At 39.3% G+C, this 22,739-nt stretch overlaps 4 protein-coding genes across 6 annotated transcripts in view; 1 reads left to right on the forward strand and 3 right to left on the reverse strand.

Moving 5' to 3' along the window:
- Positions 1–1,385, reverse strand: part of LOC129721215 (nucleolar and coiled-body phosphoprotein 1) — a 32,066-nt gene extending 30,681 nt beyond the window's left edge. Inside the window, exons 1-2 of one of the 3 annotated variants that reach the window (XM_055673518.1) lie at positions 553–1,383; positions 32–444 (exon numbers count right to left, since the gene is read on the reverse strand). In XM_055673518.1, coding sequence (XP_055529493.1) covers positions 32–444; positions 553–660 — 521 coding nt within the window. In that variant the 5' untranslated portion in view covers positions 661–1,383. Of the gene's footprint in view, positions 1–31 lie in introns of all 3 variants that reach the window. The other 2 variants (XM_055673519.1, XM_055673517.1) reach the window with 2 other exon arrangements.
- Positions 1,386–6,538: 5,153 nt separating this feature from the next.
- On the reverse strand, positions 6,539–7,344 carry LOC129722587 (TM2 domain-containing protein CG10795). The gene is made up of 2 exons (XM_055676172.1): positions 6,933–7,344; positions 6,539–6,870 (listed from the first exon to the last, which is right to left on the reverse strand). Exons 1-2 carry the CDS (start codon positions 7,202–7,204, stop codon positions 6,594–6,596), a joined length of 549 nt encoding a protein of 182 aa, XP_055532147.1. The 5' UTR covers positions 7,205–7,344; the 3' UTR covers positions 6,539–6,593.
- Positions 7,345–9,750: 2,406 nt separating this feature from the next.
- LOC129725957 (facilitated trehalose transporter Tret1-like) lies at positions 9,751–11,718 on the reverse strand. Its single transcript, XM_055682422.1, has 2 exons — positions 11,646–11,718; positions 9,751–11,586 (listed from the first exon to the last, which is right to left on the reverse strand). The coding sequence occupies exons 1-2, from the start codon at positions 11,716–11,718 to the stop codon at positions 10,262–10,264; spliced, it is 1,398 nt and encodes a 465-aa protein (XP_055538397.1). The 3' UTR covers positions 9,751–10,261.
- A 4,493-nt stretch (positions 11,719–16,211) lies between these two features.
- LOC129723478 (facilitated trehalose transporter Tret1-like) lies at positions 16,212–18,075 on the forward strand. The gene is made up of 2 exons (XM_055677717.1): positions 16,212–16,339; positions 16,629–18,075. The coding sequence occupies exons 1-2, from the start codon at positions 16,273–16,275 to the stop codon at positions 17,981–17,983; spliced, it is 1,422 nt and encodes a 473-aa protein (XP_055533692.1). The 5' UTR covers positions 16,212–16,272; the 3' UTR covers positions 17,984–18,075.
- The last annotated feature ends 4,664 nt before the right edge of the window (positions 18,076–22,739 follow it).

Consider the following 22,739-nt stretch of genomic DNA (forward strand, 5'->3'; position numbering starts at 1 on the left):
ATTATCACGCTCTGAACTAATATATACGCACTCATCTTTCACGCCCACTCCTGATGGTCGCTTTTTGATGCCGGACGTGGAACCGTTGTGGTTCTGCTGCCGCTCGCCCTGTTGCTTTTGTGTACCACTCGGCGTTGTCGATGATCCACCACCACTGAGGGTCGAAGTCCGGCTGGACGGTGAATCAGTAGTCCATGCGTGACCCGCTGCGGGACCAGTACCGCCACTCAGCATTGGGCTGTCCAGCGACAGCTGCTTAGCAAAAACTTTTCGACCTTCGTGGGATCTCCTGGCCATCGCAGATGACGAACTCGATCTGGACGAACCGGACGACGAGGAGGTGGTGGTGTGGGCACTGGCCGGTCGACGGTTCACTTTGTCCGACGGCGGTCCGCTATCGTCGACGATTCCGAAAGTTGCACTACCGCGGCGCGAGAGATTCTGCTGTTGGTAGGCGGGACAATTTTGAAAACGGTTCGTGTGAATAATTGCTGCCGTTACGAAGGTGGCAAAATCAACACTTTTTTCTGCTGACGAGGTGAGATTACTAACCGAAAGACTCTTTCCACCGGAGAACGATTCAAAGCAGGACATCTGCTTTCGGAGCGGATGTCTACCAGGTGACGGTCGCGACCAGTTTAAATAACGACTGGTAGACATTTTCCTACTTTTATGACGAATACCGCAATCCGGGATCGATTGTCTCCACGCTCAGGGAAAGTTGGATGGCAGTGAATGTATGTATGCTAGGTTGGTTTGTGCACGGAGCCCCGACTAAGCAGCGATTTTACTGCCACCGACTAGCCTCGTGGAGTTGAGGGAGGTTCGCAGCACAAACACTATTTGCTAGACCCATATACGACCAGGGCACAAAATGGCCACAAAATTGATGCAATATAGATTCCGCAAGCACTGAAATTTATGCTCGATATTTCACTACGATATACTGACGGTTGATGGCGCGTCTTGCTTACTCTCACTGTATTCAACCTTCTGACAAGGAGCACACCCGATCATTATATCTGTTACTTCCAAATGATAGACAACGACACGGCCTTGCTGCTGTTTAGTGAATTTGATACCCGCGATACCCCGCACTACCACCCAAACCAAAACAAGAACCTGCACGGGTACCAATGGTGTAGTCTTTACCAATTCACAACCAAGCACCGATTGAACTTGGATCAATGCCCTTTTTATATATTGCCTTTGCAGTCACACACAATTTATATAGTTCAACACCGCCACACTGAAGGGAGTTGGCAACTTTTAGGACTTGATGATGAATGTTTGTGCTTCCTGGCACGCTGCCTGGTCTAGCATGCCATGAGTTGGCTGTCATGAGCTAGCAAACTTTTTTTCGTTTGCTCCGCTAGAGGAACTTTGGAACAGTTTGCACAAACACCACTTCTTGCTCTACGGTGCTACACGGTGGAAAACAAACAATTTTCCGCTTATTGTTGTGTTGGAGGAAATTCAACCACACAGGTGGAGCGAACCGGTTGCTGTTGCTATTTTGGGGCCGAAACAGTTTCGATTGAATTCTTCTCGCTATTCCCAACGTTGGTAACGGCAACAGCTTTGATTGAGGGCATTAGTCAGAGCTGAACTAAATAAGCGACTAAGCACTTTCAGTTGTCCCGACGTGCCGTTTAACTTTCCAATAGCACCAACGATAGTAGGGCAGGTCTCTTAACTTTCCAATAGCACCAACGATAGTAGGGCAGGTCTCTTGCTGCCTCTTGCCTTATGCCGTTGTTATTGTTGTCTGGCTAATGATGTACGGTTCCTGTGAATAGGAGAAAATAAAATCTATGAGTAGTGCTTTTTGTGATAGCTTTTATTCCCCACAGGTGGATGAAGTATTATGATAGTAACAAAGGAGTCGGCTGGTGTTTTGAACAAGACTTGGTCACCAGGTTTCTCCACTTTTAGAATGTCGATGTGTACCTTTTAATGGGGATTTGGTTTTGTACGAAATGGTACGAAGGGTCTAATAATTTTATAAAGTTTTACCCACGGGATGAGTTTGTATAATTGTGAGTGAAAGAAAATTCAAAAATCACGAAAGCAGTAAATTAAATTTTCCGCTTTACTTTGGCGTGAATAAAATTAAAAAACAACCTTACAGAATTTCAGTTGTAATGTGCGAGGGGTACCTATCTTTCAATTTGACAAAAGTTTTTTTCCCACACCTCTCAAAAATTTTCTCAAAATAATTGAAGTGATCTCTCAATCTTTCCATTAAAATAGGATATATTTTAAAATAGAACTTTTTCAATTTTTATTTACAACCTGTCGATTCACGGTAGGTATTTTATCACCACATTTTAGGATCATCATCAGAGTGAGTGGAGTCCGGGAAGTCCGTTCAGAAATCCGGTAATATCTGACAGTTTGATTGCACTTCAGAACGGACCGGAGGTATGGCTTGCGGTAATGTGTATACGAAATAAAAATCGATGCAAACTGAAAACTTCTGAGCAAAACTATCCGTTAGCCAGAGGTTTAAGGTAGAAGGCACTCCGAATATTATTGTGTACGAATAATATGGGCTCTTGTGCTTATGTTTAAATAATGAAAATGATTTCATGAATGCTATTGCTTCACACATTTTTTGAAATCGTTAAAAAATAGCAAATTATCTTCTAAACTTTTGCTTCAGCTTACCTTTGCAGTTATAGCCAGCTGTGACTGTAACTGTGTTTATGGCATTATGTTCCTTAAGATGTATCGCAAAGCGCCATCAGTTATGCTTCACGGACGACATTTGTATCAACCATGCACCGATTGGCGGTTTATAAAGTTATAGTAGATGGTGCTTATTACGGGAGTCACTTCACGGTGAAATCAGAGTGAAGTGAACAAAATCCTATTACGGGACTCACGTGAGTGAGAAAAACGTCGCGAAGTGACATCTGCCGTGGAATCTGGGTTATTATGAGTGTCATATCAGTGAAGTGAGAACGGAAAAAGCGACGTGTCGCGTGGAATCATTTCACGACCATTTTGAACGGTGAAATGATTTCACGAAGCTGCCATAAGTCTGAAAGTTGATTGATTTGTGATCTAATGGTAAATATTGGATTTATTCTCCAGTAACGAAGCGAATCAGAGTTTGATCCGTGCCTCAAAGCGGCCAATTTTTCATTTTTTTGCCCGATGAAAAAAATGCAAACTAGGGTGCTTATTACGGGAGTCACTTTACGGTGAAATCAGAGTGAAGTGAACAAAACCCTATTACGGGACTCACGTAAGTGAGAAAAACGTCGCAAAGTGACATCTGCTGCGGAATCTGGGTTATTATGAGTGTCATATCAGTGAAGTGAGAACGGAAAAAGCGACGTTTCGCGTGGAATTATTTCACGACCATTTTGAACGGTGAAATGATTCCACGAAGATGCCATAAGTCTTAAAGTTGATTGATTTGTGATCTAATGGTAAATATTGGATTTATTCTTCAGAAACGAAACGAATCCGAATTTGATCCGTGCCTTAAAGCGGTAAAATTTTCATTATTTTGTCCGATGAAAAAAAAATGCAAACTTGTTCAGGAAATTTTCGATACCGAAAATAACATTTTTTTTGATGCCGAATGTCTTAGAAATGCAGAACACGTCAAGATCTGGTGTTATCTAAAAAAAAAACAAAAAAAAAGACTTTCTGGGACTTAGATTTTTGAGTTGGGAAACAATCTCATTTCACTTGTCCTATTCTCAATTCCACTTCACTGTCAATCTGACTCCACGGAGGTGGTTTTTGTCACCTCACTTGTGGTGGAATCGGGAATAGGTCTAAAAAAGTGAAGTGAGCGTGAGAGTGAAATATATTTCACCGTGAAGTGACTCCCGTAATAAGCACCTAGTTCAGGAATTTTTCGATACCGAAAAAAAACATTTTTTTTTGATGCCGAATGTCTTAGAAATGCAGAACATGCCAAGATCTGGTGTTATCTAAAAAAACGGGAGAGAACGATTTTCTGGGACTTAAACATTTTTGAGCTGGGAAACAATCTCATTCCACTTGTCCTATTCTCAATTTCACTTCACTGTCAATCTCACTCCACGGAGGTGATTTTTGTCACCTCACTTGAGGTGGAATCGGGAATAGGTCTAAAAAAGTGGAGTGAGCGTGAGAGTGAAATATATTTCACCGTGAAGTGACTCCCGTATTAAGCACCGATAACTCATTTCTTTTATATTTTTTTTATTTTTTCAAGTGTAAGAGTTTTATGCGCAATCCTTATACTTACCGAAAATTACTGAGTGACAAATATTTTTTGCTGGTACAAAATAAAAAATATAAGCAGTAACTACATATTACCCTGAGGCGCCCTAATTCTGCGCTGCTCCCAATTCTGCGCACTTAGTATCAAAATTTTGATGCCGTTTAGTAATAAAGGAAACATAAGCAGAAAGTTAATATACAGGAAATCACTTCCAAACATCTTTTTGAAAATCTGCTTTTAATTGGTATTTTTTTAACATTTTAATATGAAGTGCGCAAAATTAAAATCCACGCAGAATTAGGGCACCTTACGGTACATACGATTAACAATTAAAAGCTAGTTTCTTAAACTTTCAATGTTCTAGATGAAAATTTATTGCTGTTGCGATTATTATATACAAAGCTTTACGACTACACACTGAGGATGGAATACTATGGATAAGAATAATGATCGCAACGCGTTTATCATTACAACTGACCGAAAAGTGCTGTAAAAAATGAATGAACATCGAAAAGCACGTCCTTGAAAAATCAGAACCACCGAGGAAGTAGTTTAAATCATTTCCCACAAACCAATTCAAACGTCAGCAGTAGATTTGAAACTAGGTTGTTACCCACAGCAAAGCGAACCCCGAAGGTACCAATTCAATATCAACCGTTCCATCGTAGCTCGTGTGCCATATTCTTTCAAAAGTTCGTTACTATTGAGGTTGACAGAAAATGCTACATTCAAAAATGTACGGTATTTTAAATTATTTAAATATCTCATGTTTATGCTAAAAGTTTTAGAGCCAAAATTTGAATGATACTAAACAGCACAGCAATGACTACCTTACCTATCTTGTAAAATACAGAAGCAAGAGCAGTCAGCCTTCAACTACTTCTAGTTCCTTTTTTTACTGTCATTCTTAAATCAACCGCTCCTGTAACCACCCATTCGACCCGCTCCGTACCCATTTTGCTGGTTACTATCTTAATGGTTTATCGATTAAGCATGAGACTATCTGTTCACTTTTTTCGTCTAGCATAACCCAGAATCGAGCCCGCCACATCGTCCTACACGTGATACAAAACTTTTCGTTCACTTGGTTACAATCGATCACCGACCCGGCTATGGTTTAGTGGAATCACCTACAGCTTTATAAACACCGCCCGGTACAATGCATGCCACTCATCCTTCGGTTTGACACATGGGGCATGCCACGCGCCAAATTTTTATGCTTCTATGGGAAAGTTTTTCATTGACACGCACACAATAAACAACAGAACACATGCTCCACTGTGCGAAGGAGAATACTTGGTGGTATTCTTCTTACCTAAACTATTCTATAGGCCATTAGGTTAAGGATGCCGGAAAGCACATCAGTTTGGCACTAGTTTTGTTTATTTCGAAGTTAGAGCCTTCTCCACGTGTTGTGAGTAATTCTTTCTTTTGTAGCAAAGCCTCGAATCGTGCTAGATACGTACAGCCTGAACGCCGATGAAATAATGAAGTTCTTCAAAGTTTATAGCTTTAATGCCTCGGTGGATAAATTGCGACCTGAAACTTCAGGTTGTTAACCGGTCCGTTGATAGCATAGATTATACTTCTGTTTGGCCGGCGGCATAGAAACATAATGTTATGATACGCTCTACTTGTATGAGTAAAGTATTTTGATGTAATTTACCTCGTACTGTAGTAAATGTTTTGTTTTGATTGAATCATCAGTCCACAGGTCTTTTCCCTGAAGCTAGAGAAAAATCACCATCAATATATGATTTAAGTAATTGAATTTTTCTTTGACAGTTTTCCTGTTGACTAATATTCTAAGTTTATGTTTCTTATTGTTTAACACCTACCGACCTAATTACAATGACGAATTTTATTCCAAAGAAAAATACTTCTACGTATGCCTGACAGATATTAAAGGTAAAATAAAATTTTTACGAATGACAAATAGCAATAAATCTGTATTATAGTCTTGTTTATAGTTAAGCAAAAGCATCCAGCAGACAAATACGCAGACTGAGATTTCTTAGCCATGCGATTGGTTATTTACGCCAAACAAACCATCCATTTGAAAGACATTTCGATTGGTTTATATTTCTATCTTTGTAAGCCTCAGAACCTGAGGCTAAAACCATCGCGTTACCGTGCGAAATCGATACATGAGAGTCGCAAATTTTATTACCCAACCCGTTAGAAAGCACGAGTAACCACAATATATGATATTTGCAATGTTTGATGGATTGTTTATTATATGGCATTGGAAGGCCATCAGCGGAATGATAGACCGGTCGTTTCGTTCGCTAGAAGGTACAATCGAATAACTCACTCTGACAAACAGATTCTTTATTCTACTTCTGTTGTAACTGCAGACTAGGAATCACCAATTGTCCTGTGGCAACCGATAGGTCCAATTATCACTCCGCACTACTGTAATTCCTGGTCCGTAGTACGGAATTACGTAAGCCGAACCATCCGCTGGTCCGACCATCTGCGTTGCTATTAGTATAACATCTACTAGCTGACCAAGAAACATGAAACCTAGAGTGCAGAACTTGAGCAGGCCAATAGCCGGATAACCTAGGTAAAACCGGTCAGCACCGAACATACCAAGGAACACGGAAAGAAGCAAAGCCGTATCAAAGTGGTAACCATTCCTGATAGAGTTGAAAAAAATTCAGTAATCACAGCATCAACAAAATAAACATTCAATACATACGTCCACTTGCAAGGCATCTCCCGGGTGAAGCTGGAATTTTTGGTCTCACTGCACACAATGCCTTCCACTGCGATGCACCATACGCGTGCTTTGTTCTCCTTGGTGCACCCTTTCAGCTGTTGAGTTTTCGGGTCTATGTGCCGGGTACTAGGATCTGGGCATAAATACTGTCCCATCCGCAAATCGGAACAATCAACCTCTGCTTCGAAGCTTGTTGGCACGATCACGGCGAAGGAAAATGCCAGAGAGACGATAACATGTGGAGATTTCATTACAATTTTCTAAAGACAACTTTTTGAATCTATTGATTATATCTTAACTAATATAAACACCGTAATGCACAGCCAATGTTTATAATTTGAGAACGAAATATTATAATCCTGAATCGGACAATGTTTATTTACATTTTTGACATTTCGTCTCCGTTCTCACCGAGGGGATACTCGATTGATATGCTATGCACGAATGTGCACGACAAACACAAAGAGCTCACATTGAGATTACAATAACTCGCTGAAACTCAGGTTTACAGTTAGGACACATACATAAGACATACGTAACACTGGCGTTTTTTTTCTGGTACACGTTGCCGCATAGTACTCCGTACCTCGTCCTGTCCAACTGCTCGACAAATAATGAACAAAATGAATTTTCTTTTCCTGAAATCTTCTATCACGTGCTACTAAACCGTACATTTCTGAGGATCAGCATGGTTCCTATCCCAGATGATCGACAATAATGAACTTGTTGCAGTTTACCACACACTGTATTACGCGCGTGTAGCTTGGATTGCAAGTGGATACAATATACAGTAAGTTTCCGTTTTTGGCAACAAAATTTTAAATTTCAGTTGCCAAAACTGGAACCGTGCCAGAAAAAGAAACCTTTTGTGTCATTAATATATTCAATTTGAGACTTCAAAATTGTTATGAAAATTTATTTATTCATATGAATCAATGAGTTTTTAACAAAATCCGTCGTATATAACGTACAGTAATAACAAATTTCAAATTTGTCGCAGCGCTTGTACAACAGCCAGTGTGATGTCAAACTCTCTCTGTTCCATTTGAAAGCAAGTGAGTGTAAACGACGGCTGGTTTTAGATTGCCAGACCTGTTATATACAACAGTGAGTTGTTTGAAGTTGGAGTCAAAAACACGTTAAATTTAGGTGTCCCATTAGATAGAGAAATTGCACTCATTTTGAAAAAGTTGCACGACTTTTTATTGAGTAAAATTTTTAACCCATTTGATGAGTAACAGCTACCAATTAGTGTTTTGATAATTTTTTTATTTGATTTCCAAAATTTGTATTTGGCGCTGTATGATATATCATTTAAGGGGAACTGCATTTATTCACGCTTACTTCATTTGAAATACATTATGAAAAACATATACATACTTCGCGTGTAAACAAACAAAAAAAAGAAGCCAAGAAGACCTCGCGGTGGAATTCCATCGTTGAAAAATCGTTGACAGAAAAGCCTCCAACATAACTGAGCATATGTATTGACATGCCGTATGTCAATAGTTTTGGTAGTTGAGCTCGTTATAAATCATCAGGCGTAAGATGTTTTAAGCTTCAGTAGAATCTGTATCAACTTAGAACGGGTGTCAAATTCAGCTCAGTTTGTTGTATAAATTATTGTATACTATGTACTATAAAATGTTGCTAAAAACGGAACCATTTTGTTGCCAAAATCGGAGTGTGCCAAAAACAGAGCATGCCAAAAACGGAACATGCCAAAAACGGAACATGCCAAAAACGGAAACCTACTGTACACAGATTTAAAGGCAGTATTTGATCGCGTTGATCATGCTATTCTATTATAATTGAAAGACTTGGAGTTGCATCTTCTCTTATTAACTGGATGAAGTCTTATTTTACAGATCAATCCTTACCGGTGAAACTAGGAAATGCTGAGTCCTACAGTTTGGTTAACCTGATAAAGGTGTGCCTCAAGGAAGCAACCTTGGTCCATTGCTTTTCTTGTTATTTTCCACGATATCTGTCTTGTTTAGCCACTAGGGTGCAAGCTGATTTATGTATGCCGATGGTCTTAAATTATATTTGGCAACAATCTATTGCTGACTGATGGGTGCTGCAGAAGTACGTTGACCTTTTCTGCGACTGGTGTTGCAAAGAACTTCTGACCATAAGTGTGACAAAATGTTCCGTGATCTCTTTCACCCGAAAGAAAAATTGAATAATGTGGAACTACACAATCAACGGTGAATTACTTAATCGTACATTTGTCATTAAAGATCTTGGTCTACTGCTAGATTATCAAATGTTATTCCATGCCAACTACGCACATATCATTTCAAAAGCGAAAAAAAACTTGGGTTTTATTATGCGAATCGCCAGAGAGCTCAGAAACCCATATTGATAAAAAGCCTTAAGGCCCAAGCACAATGGATACGTTTGCGTTGCGTTGACGTTAATTTGACAGAACATGTATGGGCTAACTGTCAAATTGCCGCAAACGCAGCCGCAACGTATCAATTGTGTTTAAACCTTTATACTTCTTGCTTGTGCGTTCTGTACTGGAATCATGTGTTATTGTTTGTAGCCCGTACGCAGAAATATACGTTATGCCCTTCGGTTCTTACCTCGGCGTAGCAGGATGGAGCTGCCTCCTTATGAAGAGAGATGCCGTCTACTAGGTATGGGTACCCTAATAATAGGCTAATAGACGGAAATATTTAGAGCTGTTATGGTTGGTAAACTGTTTACTGGCCTCATGTATCCTGCCGCAAATAAACATCAACGCCCCCGCTAAAAACTTCAGATTAGCAGATAGGTATACTCAGACTTGACTTCCAGCATACTGTATACGGACAAAATGAACCAATCAGAGCGATATGTAGATTATTTAACAGTATGTATGTACATTTTGACTTTTGTGTTCCTAGTGATAGTTTAAAAATAGGTTCTTCGACAAATTTTAATGTTTGTATGCTGCCCTAATGTTAATTGTTGAATGTCGAATGTTATATGTCAAATTCTAATTGTTAAATGCTAAATTTTAAATGTTTATTACTGAATGTTATTGTACGTAATACTGGTGGGGTTTTTATACCCGACTGAGACTGGTTCTTAGCAATCTAAAGTGGGCTTTTCCCCACCCTATGAAAACCACCTAACCTCAATGGCTAAATGGTCAAATAAGAAAAATAAACAAAACAGAATGAATAAATAAATTTTGTCTAGAAATTGAATCACATAATATTTTACACGGTAACGAGAGGTTTGTATGTAAAGCCACGTCGTCTGCACGTGGAGTTTTTTTTTTTTGATCCGTTCCAGAAAATAATTTTCTAGATGCACTAGCGGCGTGAGCGCTTAGTCATAATCATCTGTATTTCCTCGAATGACAACCCTTTTGTCTCCGGTATGATAAAGTAAATCAACACAGCTGTCACTGCCGTACATATACTAAATGCCCAAAACGAAACGTATGTTCCTACACCATCTGAGACAACCTGGAATAATTTCACTACGGTAAAAACGGCCACAGAAGTTACGATTGCAAACATTGCATTTGCTTGAGCCTTGATGTGCTTTGGAAAAATCTCACCGAGAATGGCGAATGGTACCGTTGCTAAACCTATTGCGAATGCTATGATAAAAGTCATTGTAGCCAGGAAAGGTACCCAACCTAAATACTGAACAGAGTAGTCGAAGGCATCTAAAGTAAAATAAACACTAATAATTACTAACCCCGAAAAAGATCCTCCACAAGAAATCAACAGCAAAGGTCGACGTCCAGCTTTGTCGATTACGAATGTTGGTACAATCACTGCCAATAACTGCAAAACTGCTAGAATTATAGATAATTCGGTGGCCTGAAAGCCCATATGCAGTTTTGAAAATATTGTTTGTGAATAGCCCAAAAGGGCATTGATACCAGTAAATTGCATACCGCATGACATCAGTAGAACAATTATCAAACATTTACGATTTGATTTGGCAAAAAGTTCCCTCACACTAGTTTTTATATGTTGATTTTTTTCAACAACAGTTTTTATCGCACTATATTCTCGTCCTATTTCTTCTGAATGTTCTTCACGCCTTCGTAGCCAACAGAGACTAGCGAGAGCTTCAGTATCATTGTTTTTCGATAACAAGTAGTATGGTGATTCAGGCATCCAGTAGAACAGCATCATGAAGATTACAGGAAAACTCAGCGAAATCCAAGCAAGAGATTTAATCTCGACAAAAGGGCCAATGCTGTATTGTATTAAAAATGCAAGCTTAGCCATAACTGTAACCAGTACACCTGTAGAGCCACGTATTGCTGTTGAAGATATTTCTCCCAAATAGATAGGAGCCGCGGAGTAGGCAGTACCATATGAGATTCCATGAAGAAAGCGGGCCATGTAGATAACATGTACGTGCTCCGCCAAGGCGATCATTATCCAACCAATAGACAAAGGGATAACCGACAATAAGAGCGTAAGCTTCCGCCCGTAATTGTCGATCACTGCACCGGTGATGACGGGACCGAAGAGCGATCCGATTGAAAGAATAGCTACTATCCACGAACCTTCGTCCGCTGTAATCGGGACGGGTGAATCGTCCTGTTTGAGTGCAGGAATGGCTGGCGAAGACCAACCGGCAGCAGATACAGTTGCCACCAAAGATAGGGTTGCTGTGAATGGAGGGTGGAAAAGTAATTGATTGAATATTGTCATCCAGGTAGTGCCTTACCAGTAAAAGCTGCGAGGTATTCATTTCTGTACCTATCAAGGGATTGTGTACACTGTCTCGTGCTCGGTTCCATGACCAAGCCACTGGATGGTAGGAGTTTAACTAAGCTTCTGAACCGTGAATGGTATAAGCAGATTTTATTAGGGTAATCTGTTTCTGAACCGAGGCGACAATTTATTTACTCTTCTACAGTGATAAGTTGTAAACTGTTAATAATATGTGGACAATCATCACGCGATAATGTGGAGTAAATGGCGTTTACTTTTTCGTCTGATGTTGCCCCAGATAGGTCCATAACCTGTTGCATCGAGAAACGTGTTATGATTTGCGATAACAACCAATGTTTACATCGTTCAATAAGGCCTCATAGCATACTTCCGAAAGTTTGCATCATTGGCTTAATCTAATCTAATACCATAAATAGATGATAGTTCTAAACGGTAGGCAGGCATATTTGACAATAAAAATCATTACCCCTATGCTCGCTGCCGTGGTATTTTTGCCCTCGAAGATATTCATTATCGTATAGTTGCTTCTAGATTAGGCTGACCCAAAAAAAAATCGATGTTGAAAAAGTCAAGGTGCTAGCCCTAAATTGAAAGATAATGTTATTTATAGCATTTTTGTAGAACATTCCGACTTTCTAAAAGGCCGTTTTGAGGTTGCCCAAACGTGATTTATGAATAATGACTTTTTCAAGCTACAAAGCCACTCTTTTGCACTTTTTTCAAATCTGTTCGATTCCGAAATTTTTCCATATATTTTTTTATTTTTGTGGGGTTGTTTTTGAATATTTTGCATGGTTTGGTTCAGGATTGCGATCAATTATTTGACTCACAGAGCCCACTGTACATCACAAAAAAGTGAATTTTCCTTATAATTTTGAGATAAAACCCTTCAAAACACATATATAAAAAATTTTTTGATCAAGAACTGAAACTTTTACTGCAAAGCGGAATTCAAGACGAAAATTTACATGAAAAAAGATCTTTGAAATCTTATCGGGGGACTGAGATATCGACGTTTTTACATGTGATGGAAAACTATGCATATTGTCAAAAATGCCACTAAAGCTCAATATCTCCATTGCACAGTGTTTTATTTTGCCGTTTTTGCGTATAATTTCCTGAATTGTGATTCAAATGTTGATTATAGCCATGAGGTATGTTCGGAAAAGTTTCAGGATATTCAAAAATGCATCTTTTAATGTAGAAAAAAGGATGATCAATCCACCAATAAGTGAGATAAAAAATTTACTTTTTAATCAGAATGAGATAGACGCAAGGTGTCTTCAACAATGTTTTACGTTATCTTTAAACAAGAAACTTTACCGAACACATCATGTTTCTATCTCTTACATATTACGACCAACATTGAGTTTTCTATTAGAAGGCACGAAAAATCATAATTTTCGTTCTAACTTTTTTCGTAGATTTTTCCAAATTTTGAAACATTCTTCTAAGTTATCAGTCATCCAAAAATGCATTTGTTTTCTGAGCATTGTTATTTTTTATCTCCCAAAATAAAACAGTTATTTAACATATTTGTTAAAATGCATAGTTTTCCATCACATAAAAAATGCCAATATCTCAGCTCCTCGATAAGATATCAAGTATCTTTTTTCTTGTAAATTTTCGTGGTAAATCCCGCTTTGCAAAGAAAATTTCAGTTCTTGCTCAAAGTTTTTTTATTTGTGTTTTGAAGGGTTTTTTCTAAAAATCATCAGAAAAACTATTTTTTTTTGTAATGTTTAATAGGCTCTGGGGGTCAAAAACTGAATACAGTGCTGAACCAAACCAGGCAAAATATTCAAAAAAAAAACCCACAAAAATAAAAAAAATGTACGAAAAAATGTAGGAATCGAACAGAATTGAAAAAAGTGCAAAAAAGTGGGTTTGTAGCTTCAAAAAGTCATTTTTTCATAAATCACGTTTGGGCAACCTGAAAACGACCTTATAGAAAGTCGAAATGTTCTACAAAAATGCTATAAATAACATTACCTTTCAGTTTAGGGCTATCGTTTTTTTTGGGACACCCTATTCTAGATTCCGTCATTGACAAAATACTCTTTTTCATGTAGCTTACATACACATACAACATCATGCACAGCAGCAATCTTTTTTAACCAAAAAAATTATCCAGAAGTAAATACGTATCCAGAATTGGTTCCAGTTTTCTTGACATGTCAAATAACCAAGAATTCAAATCAATTGAGAAAAATCCAATACTATCTGATTATCTTGACTCCAGTGCGTTATATGCACTGGAACAGAGCGACAATGGCATACGCCGAAACAAACCAACAAACTACTTTAGTTCGGCCGATTATTAGTAAGAAATAAATTAGCAAAATTATTTGTTGGGAAGGTCAGATCAATGGAACATCGCCGTCGATCAATGGAACATCGCCGTCGATTCAAAGAGAATGTACGCGATACTTCAATGATTGCACATTTTGTATTGCACAAGATTTAAAACAAATCGTACAAATTAATTGCTGTTTTTCAGTTACGACTTAAGCTTTTTCCAGGACAAAATAAAAACTAAATAATCATCACACTTAAAAAATTTCGCCGAATCTCGGTATTGTTTGTGCCGAGATTTGGACAACCGAGTGCTCGGCAACCATCTCGGCTAAATTTCTTTCGCCGAGAACCTCGGAAAACCAATATTTGACAGATGTCATTTTATGCCGAGAATCGCGGTACACAGTTGACTGTGCTCTCGGCAAATCCAGCCGAGAAGCGGCAAACCAGTCTAACGACCTTTCGGTTATATAAGCTGAATGTTCGGCACAGTAAAGAGTCGTTTTTTTCAGTGGAATCCAATCGCAGAAAATAGTTTTGCTGTGAATCAGGTAGTTTTCTTTCAAAAGATAAATTATAAGCTCGATGAGATTTAGTAAGTAAAGAAATTTATTCATACTAAATCTTGAATACTTATATTTATCTTGCTCGCCAGTAGGGCATTAACATCTTATCTAAAATTACGTCTAATGACTATCCCTAAAACAAATAAAATATTGTATTCACACGATTTGAAACTACACTTTTTGAGTTCCAGCCACTTCCCCCCAAACTGTACTACATTTTTTTCGGCTACCGGATTGTAAACACTTGTAATTTGCACAAATTTCAGCCAAACTTGTATCCGATTCCTGTTTGCTCACCCGTAACACGCAAAAATTTGCACTAAAAAAATGGCGGCAACTCGTTCTTGATAATGATAGCTGTATTGCCGAAACACGGCAATGAGTAAAATTTATGCCGAGATACCAGTAATGTTTTTGCTGACCTCGGCATCAACAGTGTTTAACGATAAATTCGGCAAAAAATAGAGACGAGATTCGTCAAGCTTAGTTTTTTGGACGAAGTCTCGGCAAAATGGTCTGACAACTGTCGGCAACCGGCAATTTTTTGCTGAAATACCGGTTGAATCCAAAGTTGCCGAGTGAACCCGGATGTTTTTTTGCCGAGCTCAAGATCCAGTTTTAAGTGTGATCAATAAACATCAATGAACATTGGATATTTTGTTTCCTGTTTCCGCTCCGTTTTTAGGTTCAAAATAACACTGGTCGACAAAAGCGAGAAAAATGCTGCCCTAAAGATCGAAATAGCTACTCTAATAAGATTATAGAGTTTGAACCATTCCAGTGAAATTTGGTGCCTCTAGCCAATAAGCTTAGGGTTCGTCGCTTCAACGTCATGTTTACGAGAAAACTTTTTTAAGTCTCTGAAAAAATGTTGGTGGCCTATAACCTTTCAACTTTTTTCTAGTTTGAGCTTTAGGGCCACACCTGTGTTGACCAGTGTAATCCTACACCTGTGAGACACCTGAGGGAAAAGCTAAACACTTCATAAACGCGAGTAAGTAACTCGTTTCGACTGGCACGTTGCGGTATGATTCATTTGTAAAACACTCTCACTCTCTGAAAGACGTTGAAACTTGAAAGCAAAATGAAATATCAAATGATTCTATCTAAGTACATATGGGGTCGTTCCTAAACCACGTGGTCATAATGAGGAGGACGGGTCAAAAGACTACGAAAGACCACGCACGAGGTTGGGGGGTGGGGGTGGGGTTAAGGCTCTCAACGAAATGATCACGTGGCTTTTTTTCCTGACTCATAATTCATTATTGTCACCAAGTAAAGAATGAAGCTTTTGCATTTCAGAAATATAGAATGTACTGAAAGTTTAATAATAAAAATGTAAAAATTGAGGTGAATTTTTGGCACTTGACAAATGAAAAGACCACGTGGTTGAAGTCGCAGGGGGAGGAGGGGATTGGCCAAAAGACCACGAAAGACCACGGGGAGTATAAAAAGTGATCAAAATATGACCACGTGGTTTAGGAACGGCCCCTATATTGTTCAGCAGTAGCGTAAAACATTGACTATACCGACCAGATAGCGAGACAAAGCCGGTCATCAGTTATCTCAACTCATAATCCGAAACCATTCAATCATCAATCATATCTACTAAGTAGTCGATTGCCAATTTGTTATTTTCGGGGGTTTGGTGGTTAGTATGAAGTAAAAACTGTTAGATAGCTCACCCATTCGTGGTTGTGAGTTATGTCTGGAGTGTTGTGAAACAGAGTACCGTAAACATTTGTGTATTGTATAATGGGAGTGCTCGAAAACATCAAAGATTTTAGAAAGTATTCAAATCAGTACTTGGCTGCTTTCACAGGTATCTAAAACATGCATAGTATAATCGTAATCGTACTCGAAGGAACTCTACTAAACGAGACTCAATGTTATAAACCTGGCGAGTCCCCCTTGGTCTATCAATCAAACTTCCTATACCATTTTGAACTAACAAGTAATTAATAATACTTGCAAGTGTTATAGTGATACTCAAATGTGTCCGATCATTGCGCAGTTATCTAATCTTTTAATTATTATATCACCCCAGAATAGCTTAGTTGTTATTATGCACTCGACAACTGTTTGACGATCTACAACTTTTCCCCATATAGGTACACTGCTCACATTTTCCGTAATTGCATCTTACGGATGGACATCGCCCACCTTACCGATCCTTCTTGCCGAGGACTCACCCCTGCCTATTACAGAGGACGAAAGCTCATGGATAGTATCGATTCTGGTGCTGGCTTCGATTGCTGGCCCCATTCCGACGGCATGGGCTATCGATAAGTTTGGCCGCAAGTACACCTTGTTGTTCACTGCCATTCCAACCATCGTCGGTTGGATATTGATCGGTGTGGCGCAGTCTGTGCCGGTGCTGTATGTATCCCGTATGTTGAGCGGTATTTCCTACGGGATGCAGTATTCTTCAATGCCGATCTATCTAGGGGAAATTGCATCAGATGCTATACGCGGATCTATTGGCACCCTTCTCACCGTAATGGCAAAGGCTGGAATATTGCTTGAATACAGCATTGGGCCGTATGTTGGTTTCCGAACATTGGCCTGGATTTCGGTGGTTTTTCCAGCCGCGTTCTTCTTGCTATTCATGTGGATGCCTGAATCACCGTATCATCTTCTCGCTAAGAATAAACATGAACATGCGGAGAAGAGTCTTCGATGGTTGAGAAAACGAGATGAAGTTCACGATGAACTCACTATGATGAAGGCTGCGGTGGAACGCTCGAAACAAAACAAGGGCACATTTCGAGAACTTCTTACGCCGGGCAATAGAAGGTCCCTGATCGTTGTGATGGGACTTGGAGCTCTGCAGCAACTGTGTGGTAGCCAAGCTGTCATTGCATATTCTCAGCAAATATTCGAAGAAGTTGAAAGTGGCCTCGCAGCTCACGAATCATCTATCATTATGGCAGTCATTCAGTTGATCACTGCAGCTCTCTCGTCTTCGATTGTGGACCGAGCAGGCCGAAGACCGTTACTGTTGATATCAACTACAGGCTGTGCGATCGGAACGTTCATAGTAGGATTGTATTTTTTCTTACAGCAGCAAGGAGTGGAAGTTCAAAGTGTTAGTTGGATTCCCTTGGTGGTAATAATGCTGTACATCATCTCGTACACAATTGGCCTTGCTACAGTACCGTTCGCTGTGCTTGGTGAATTGTTCCCCTCCAATGTTAAAGCGGTAGCGGCCGCTATGTACACTATGTTCGCATCTTCCGTCGGATTTGGTGTGGCCAAGCTGTATGGAGTGATTGCCTACGAGCTCGGAACGTATGTCTCGTTCTGGATATTCTCCCTATGTTCCACGCTGTTTATCATATTTGTGTTTTTGCTGGTACCGGAAACCAAAGGAAAACCGCTTGATCAGATTCTTGTGGAAATGCGTTCATCTCAAAACCGATCTCTAACTGGGTGCTTCAGGAGACGAAAAACAGTGAAACTTTGAAAATATACGATTGAATCAAGGATTGAGTAGAAAATTCAATGAGTGATTACACGAAATGTCGCATGTATATTTTTTTACTTAATATAGTTGTATATCCTACGAATATTAGTACAAAAAGAAAGTTTAAAACACGAATAATTTCCGTGATTTAGTCGAAGGCTCAAAAAACATACGAAAAAGCTGCGTTTTCTGAGCAAAACGTGATACGAAAAAATGTATACCGTTGTCTTCGATTTTTAAATCGCGAATTTTGTTGCTAGGCTATTCATGGATTTTCGATGTTCATGTAACAGCTTAAAGACTGTAATCACATACATAAGATATGCGTAACACTGGCGTTTTTTTTCTGGTACACGTTGCCATGGGCGTAGCCAGAGTTTCAAATAGGGGGGGGGCAAGCTCTTCAAAATTTTTGAAGTAAAAAAATAGTACACTAAGGTCGCTTTTTACGCGGCTTTTTTTTACGTGGATTCCGGAATTTACGCGGTTTTTTACGCGGATTTCGAAATTTACGCGTTTTTTACGCGGATTCCGGAATTAACGCGTTTTTTTACGCGGCACGTATCCCCCGCGTAAAAAGCAACTTTACTGTGTTTTGAAAAATAGAAATAAATACTAGTCTTTAGTGATTGTTACATCAAGTCAACCAGTGAAAAGTTGTCCTTGACATCAGAGTGGAAAATTTTATTATTCTTTGTCCAACCTCGAATATAAATAGATGTTCTTTACAAAAAAGTCTTCAGTTCATTTAAACCTTTGGTCATATTATTTTGGCGACGAGGATCTTAAGAATCCACGAACATGGCAGAAGATAGAGTTGATCAGCAGCCGCAACGAGAATTCAAGATATGATTCACAAGATGGCCCAAATTTTACAACGGATAGCAATCCATCAGCAGCAGCGTCAGTATCAAACCCCGGAGCAGATTTTGGAGTCCCTCTCTTCGAACATCATCGAGTTTGTCTTCGTCGAAGAAAACGGAGTTACGTTCGGACGTTGTTGTTTAACCGCTACCAGGACCTCTTCGAGAACGATGCAGGCCAGCTGAATGATACGGCGAAGGTACGTTTACTTCTCCGAAAGCTGGACACCCATTCACACAGTCGCTATCTCAACTACATCCTGTCAAAGCTTCTCAAGGACGTGAAGATTGAAGACACAGTCAAGATTCTCAATAAAATTTTCGGGCATCAAACATCAAACGTTCCGGAAGCGGTTCATGTGTCTTTTCACGATTGTTGTTGACCATCTGCCGATGAACACTCAGTAAGCAGAGAGCACTCAACCGCTGTTCAAATATTGTTGACCTCAGCCAGGTTTTCACCCGACGTAATGTGCTGAACGAGCGTTCAATCGTGCATGTTTCCATGGTAGAGCAAGTGCCATTTTAACTGCCTTCTCAGTCGCAGGGAAGAAAGAACGGGCTTTAGCTAGCAGGTCTATAAGATCCAACTCTTCCAAGTTCTTACGATGCAATGTTAATACAAAACTTCCACCTCTCCAACAAAGTGGTCAACTTCATAAAAAATTACGAAACTTTCGGTTTTGCGCTTGAACTCTTCCAACGACATGCGTATTACGTTAGCGGGATGCAGCAAGGACAACGCGTAGGCAGGTGCACTAACATCATCGAACCGTGTTTCAAGTAAGGTTACAAAAGAATCAAGGTAAGGAATTGTCACAGCTCGGTTCCAATACTTCAAGCTAGTTGATGCAGGCGGATTTGCCCGGTACTTTTTCCGCTGCAATATCCTTGGTGGATCAACTAAAAAACCTGTGCAATTCCACGCAACAAAGCGCAAGCATTTCAATTATTTTTGATCTGGCTGTTACTTTACACAGATGTTTCCATGGGCTAAAGATGCCGTTTTGTGCTATTAGAATTATCGAAAACAAAATTCTGCACCAATGTCAACATTTAGGGGGGGGGGGCAACAGCCCCCCCTGCCCCCCTCTGGCTACGCCTATGTACGTTGCCCCATAGTACTCCGTACCTCGAGCTGTCAAACTGCTCGACAAATAATGAACAAAATGAATTTTCTTTTTCTCGGCTTTATCGAGCCCCAGAGAAAATCCCATAAGGAACTGTAAAAAAGTTATTTACAAAATCAATGCAGCATTTTTCGAGCATGGAACGAGACAAATGCAGGGCTGCACAGGTACACTGCTTTCAGAAACAACTCAAAAAGTGATTTGATTCAGAGTGTGGTACCATTCGAGTAGTTCATTTTGTACCAAATTTTTTGAAACATTTCTTCTTTGAAAGAATAAAAATCTTCCCGAATAATCAATAACACCAAACGCATGATAATTCTTAAGGCCCAAACACAATGGATACGTTGCGGCTGCGATTGCGATTGCGGCAATTTGACAGTTACCCCATACATTTTCTGTCAAATTAACGTCAACGCAACGCAATCGTATCCATTGTGTTTGGGCCTTTATGCTTTAACGATTAATCAAGGCTATATCCAGAAATCTATGGGCAATGATTTAAAATTTTAAAAAATCACGTTTTGTTCAGAAAACTACCCTCTTTCAGCTGATACAGTCGCGTTCGGTAACTGCAAGACTTTTAACTGCAACGCTTTTTAACTGCAAGACCGACAACTTTATAGTTATCTGACCGCAATCCGTCAAATCTGATGCCAAAGTCATACTTGACATTGAAGTAACAGATCTCGCGGGGAGATTCTAAATGCATTCGAAAATGAAAATTGTTGAATCTCTAGAAACATTTCAAAAGGACTCTTTCATTTCTTTCGATTTTTTTTCGATTTCGTTTACTTGTTGTCTCTTCATTCTAGATGAGGGATTATGGATCTCAATTTTTTTTTCTTTGTTTGGATTCATCACTGCGACCAGAGATATTTGATTTATTGTGATATTGCCCAGGTGTTTTCTGTATTCCGCACTTCATATTATTGGCCAGTGTCACTACTGAAATGATACGCTTTTTTCAATTATATCCGTGCTTGTGTGTGAGATTTTACCCTTCCGTTTCAAGCTTACTGCTCTACAATACCGAGCCTACTTCTATCCTACCAATATCGCCAAATTATAATTCCCTGGAGTGGATAGATCTCCATTATTAATCAATGGAGCAAAATCACCATGTTATGTGGCTCACTTTTCGTAATTATTATAAGAGAAAAAAATATCCCTTGTGCATTGTTTGGCCAGCTTTCACTGCTCAGCGAGGCAGTGCATAGTAGATCACAAACAATGTCTTGTGACCTAGCGTTAAATAGACCATTTTACGAACTAACAGGTGTCACGAATTCTGCTGACATTGATGTTGCTATTACTTGCGTTATGTCAGCGGTTCCGGGCTTTCTGCCAAAATTTCATTCATGAATTGAGTTCAGAAACGTCTCGAAAAATGGTCTATTATAGTGATAAACTTTATCTTCGCCTACATATTGGTTATGTAAAGTAGTTACTAAAACTCAATAAATTATGATGCGGAAATATGAATATCAAATTGATTAATCGAAAAGCTTGCCTATTTTAGTTTTCTGCTATTTTTGCCACTATTCCATTAAAAAATACATTTCGACATCGTTGTAAACAAAAATGGTAGTGACGGACCCCCTTTTAAGTTTTGGCATGTGCCAAGTGTTGCAATGTAAAAATGCTGCAGTTATCGAACGACGACTGTATATAAAAAAATCCGAAATACGTGAGTAGCTGAACAACCCAATCGCCACACACACTTAAAACTGTATCTCGAGCTCGGCTGAAAAACATGCAACTCTGCAACTCGGGATTCAACCGATATTTCAGTTAAAAATGCCGGTTGCCGAAAGTCGTCAGATCACTTTGTAGTTTAAGTTAAGGAAAAGCATTAGGCGTAGTTTCAGACTGAGTGTTTTGCTCAATGCTCTACTGGTGCCCAAGATAAAGACAAACATTAAAAACCGAGCCTTTGGCATCCCTATACCGAGTAACAGTGAATGACAATGAACTCATGTCCTGGGCTCAAATTAATTTGTGCCCGCTGTCAGCGGTAAGATAAAAATGTATGAAAAGAAGCGGAGATATGCTATCTCGTTTACACATATGTTGAGATGTTAGCCCTTGAACATGGCGTGATGCCAAAACTCAATATGAATAAATTCATTTACTTCCTAGAAATTATCCAGCGTATAATTCATCTTTTGGAAGAAAACTACCGGATTTTCAGCGAAATTATTCTCTGCGGTTGGACTCCACTAAAAAACGGCTCCTTGACTGTGCTGAAACATTCAGCTTATATAATCGAAAAATCGTTAAACTGGTTTGCCGCCTCTCAGCTGGATTTGCCGAGATCACAATAAAATGTGTACCGCGATTCTTGGCATCAAATGACATCTGTCGAGGTTTCCCGAGATTCTCGGCAAAAGAGATTGAGCCGAGATGATTGCCCAGAACTCGGCTGTCCAAATCTCGGGACAAACAATGCCGAGATTCGGCGAAATTTTTTAAGTCAATAATGTCAGTTGATGGATGGCCGAACTGTCAAAGAAGCGATTTCGATCAGTTTTAATTCGTGATTTAAAAATTGAAAGACAACGGTAGAAATTTTTTAAAAATTACGTTTTCCTTAGAAAATGCAGCTCTTTCAGATGATATAAAAAACCGATATAGCTAAACAACCTAATTCACAAATACAAAAAAACATCGCCTCTAATCACTATCACCCTGTTCAAAGGACGCCATTTGTATATAACACCCTACTACGTCAGTTTTGTTTAAATCGCATGCTGTCTGATT

The sequence above is a fragment of the Wyeomyia smithii genome, chromosome 2 (assembly GCF_029784165.1).
Source record: "Wyeomyia smithii strain HCP4-BCI-WySm-NY-G18 chromosome 2, ASM2978416v1, whole genome shotgun sequence".
Lineage (NCBI taxonomy): Eukaryota > Metazoa > Arthropoda > Insecta > Diptera > Culicidae > Wyeomyia > Wyeomyia smithii.

Bases quoted from the DNA above. Each gene is read 5' to 3' on its own strand.
- LOC129722587 (XM_055676172.1), bottom strand. From the start codon at position 7,204: ATGAAATCTCCACATGTTATCGTCTCTCTGGCATTTTCCTTCGCCGTG. The intron at 6,871-6,932 runs GTATGTATTGAA...CAACTCTATCAG, and splicing joins GAGATGCCTTGCAAGTGGAC to GAATGGTTACCACTTTGATA.
- LOC129725957 (XM_055682422.1), bottom strand. From the start codon at position 11,718: ATGGAACCGAGCACGAGACAGTGTACACAATCCCTTGATAGGTACAGA. The intron at 11,587-11,645 runs GTAAGGCACTAC...CTCCATTCACAG, and splicing joins ATACCTCGCAGCTTTTACTG to CAACCCTATCTTTGGTGGCA.
- LOC129723478 (XM_055677717.1), top strand. From the start codon at position 16,273: ATGGGAGTGCTCGAAAACATCAAAGATTTTAGAAAGTATTCAAATCAG. The intron at 16,340-16,628 runs GTATCTAAAACA...TTCCCCATATAG, and splicing joins GTACTTGGCTGCTTTCACAG to GTACACTGCTCACATTTTCC.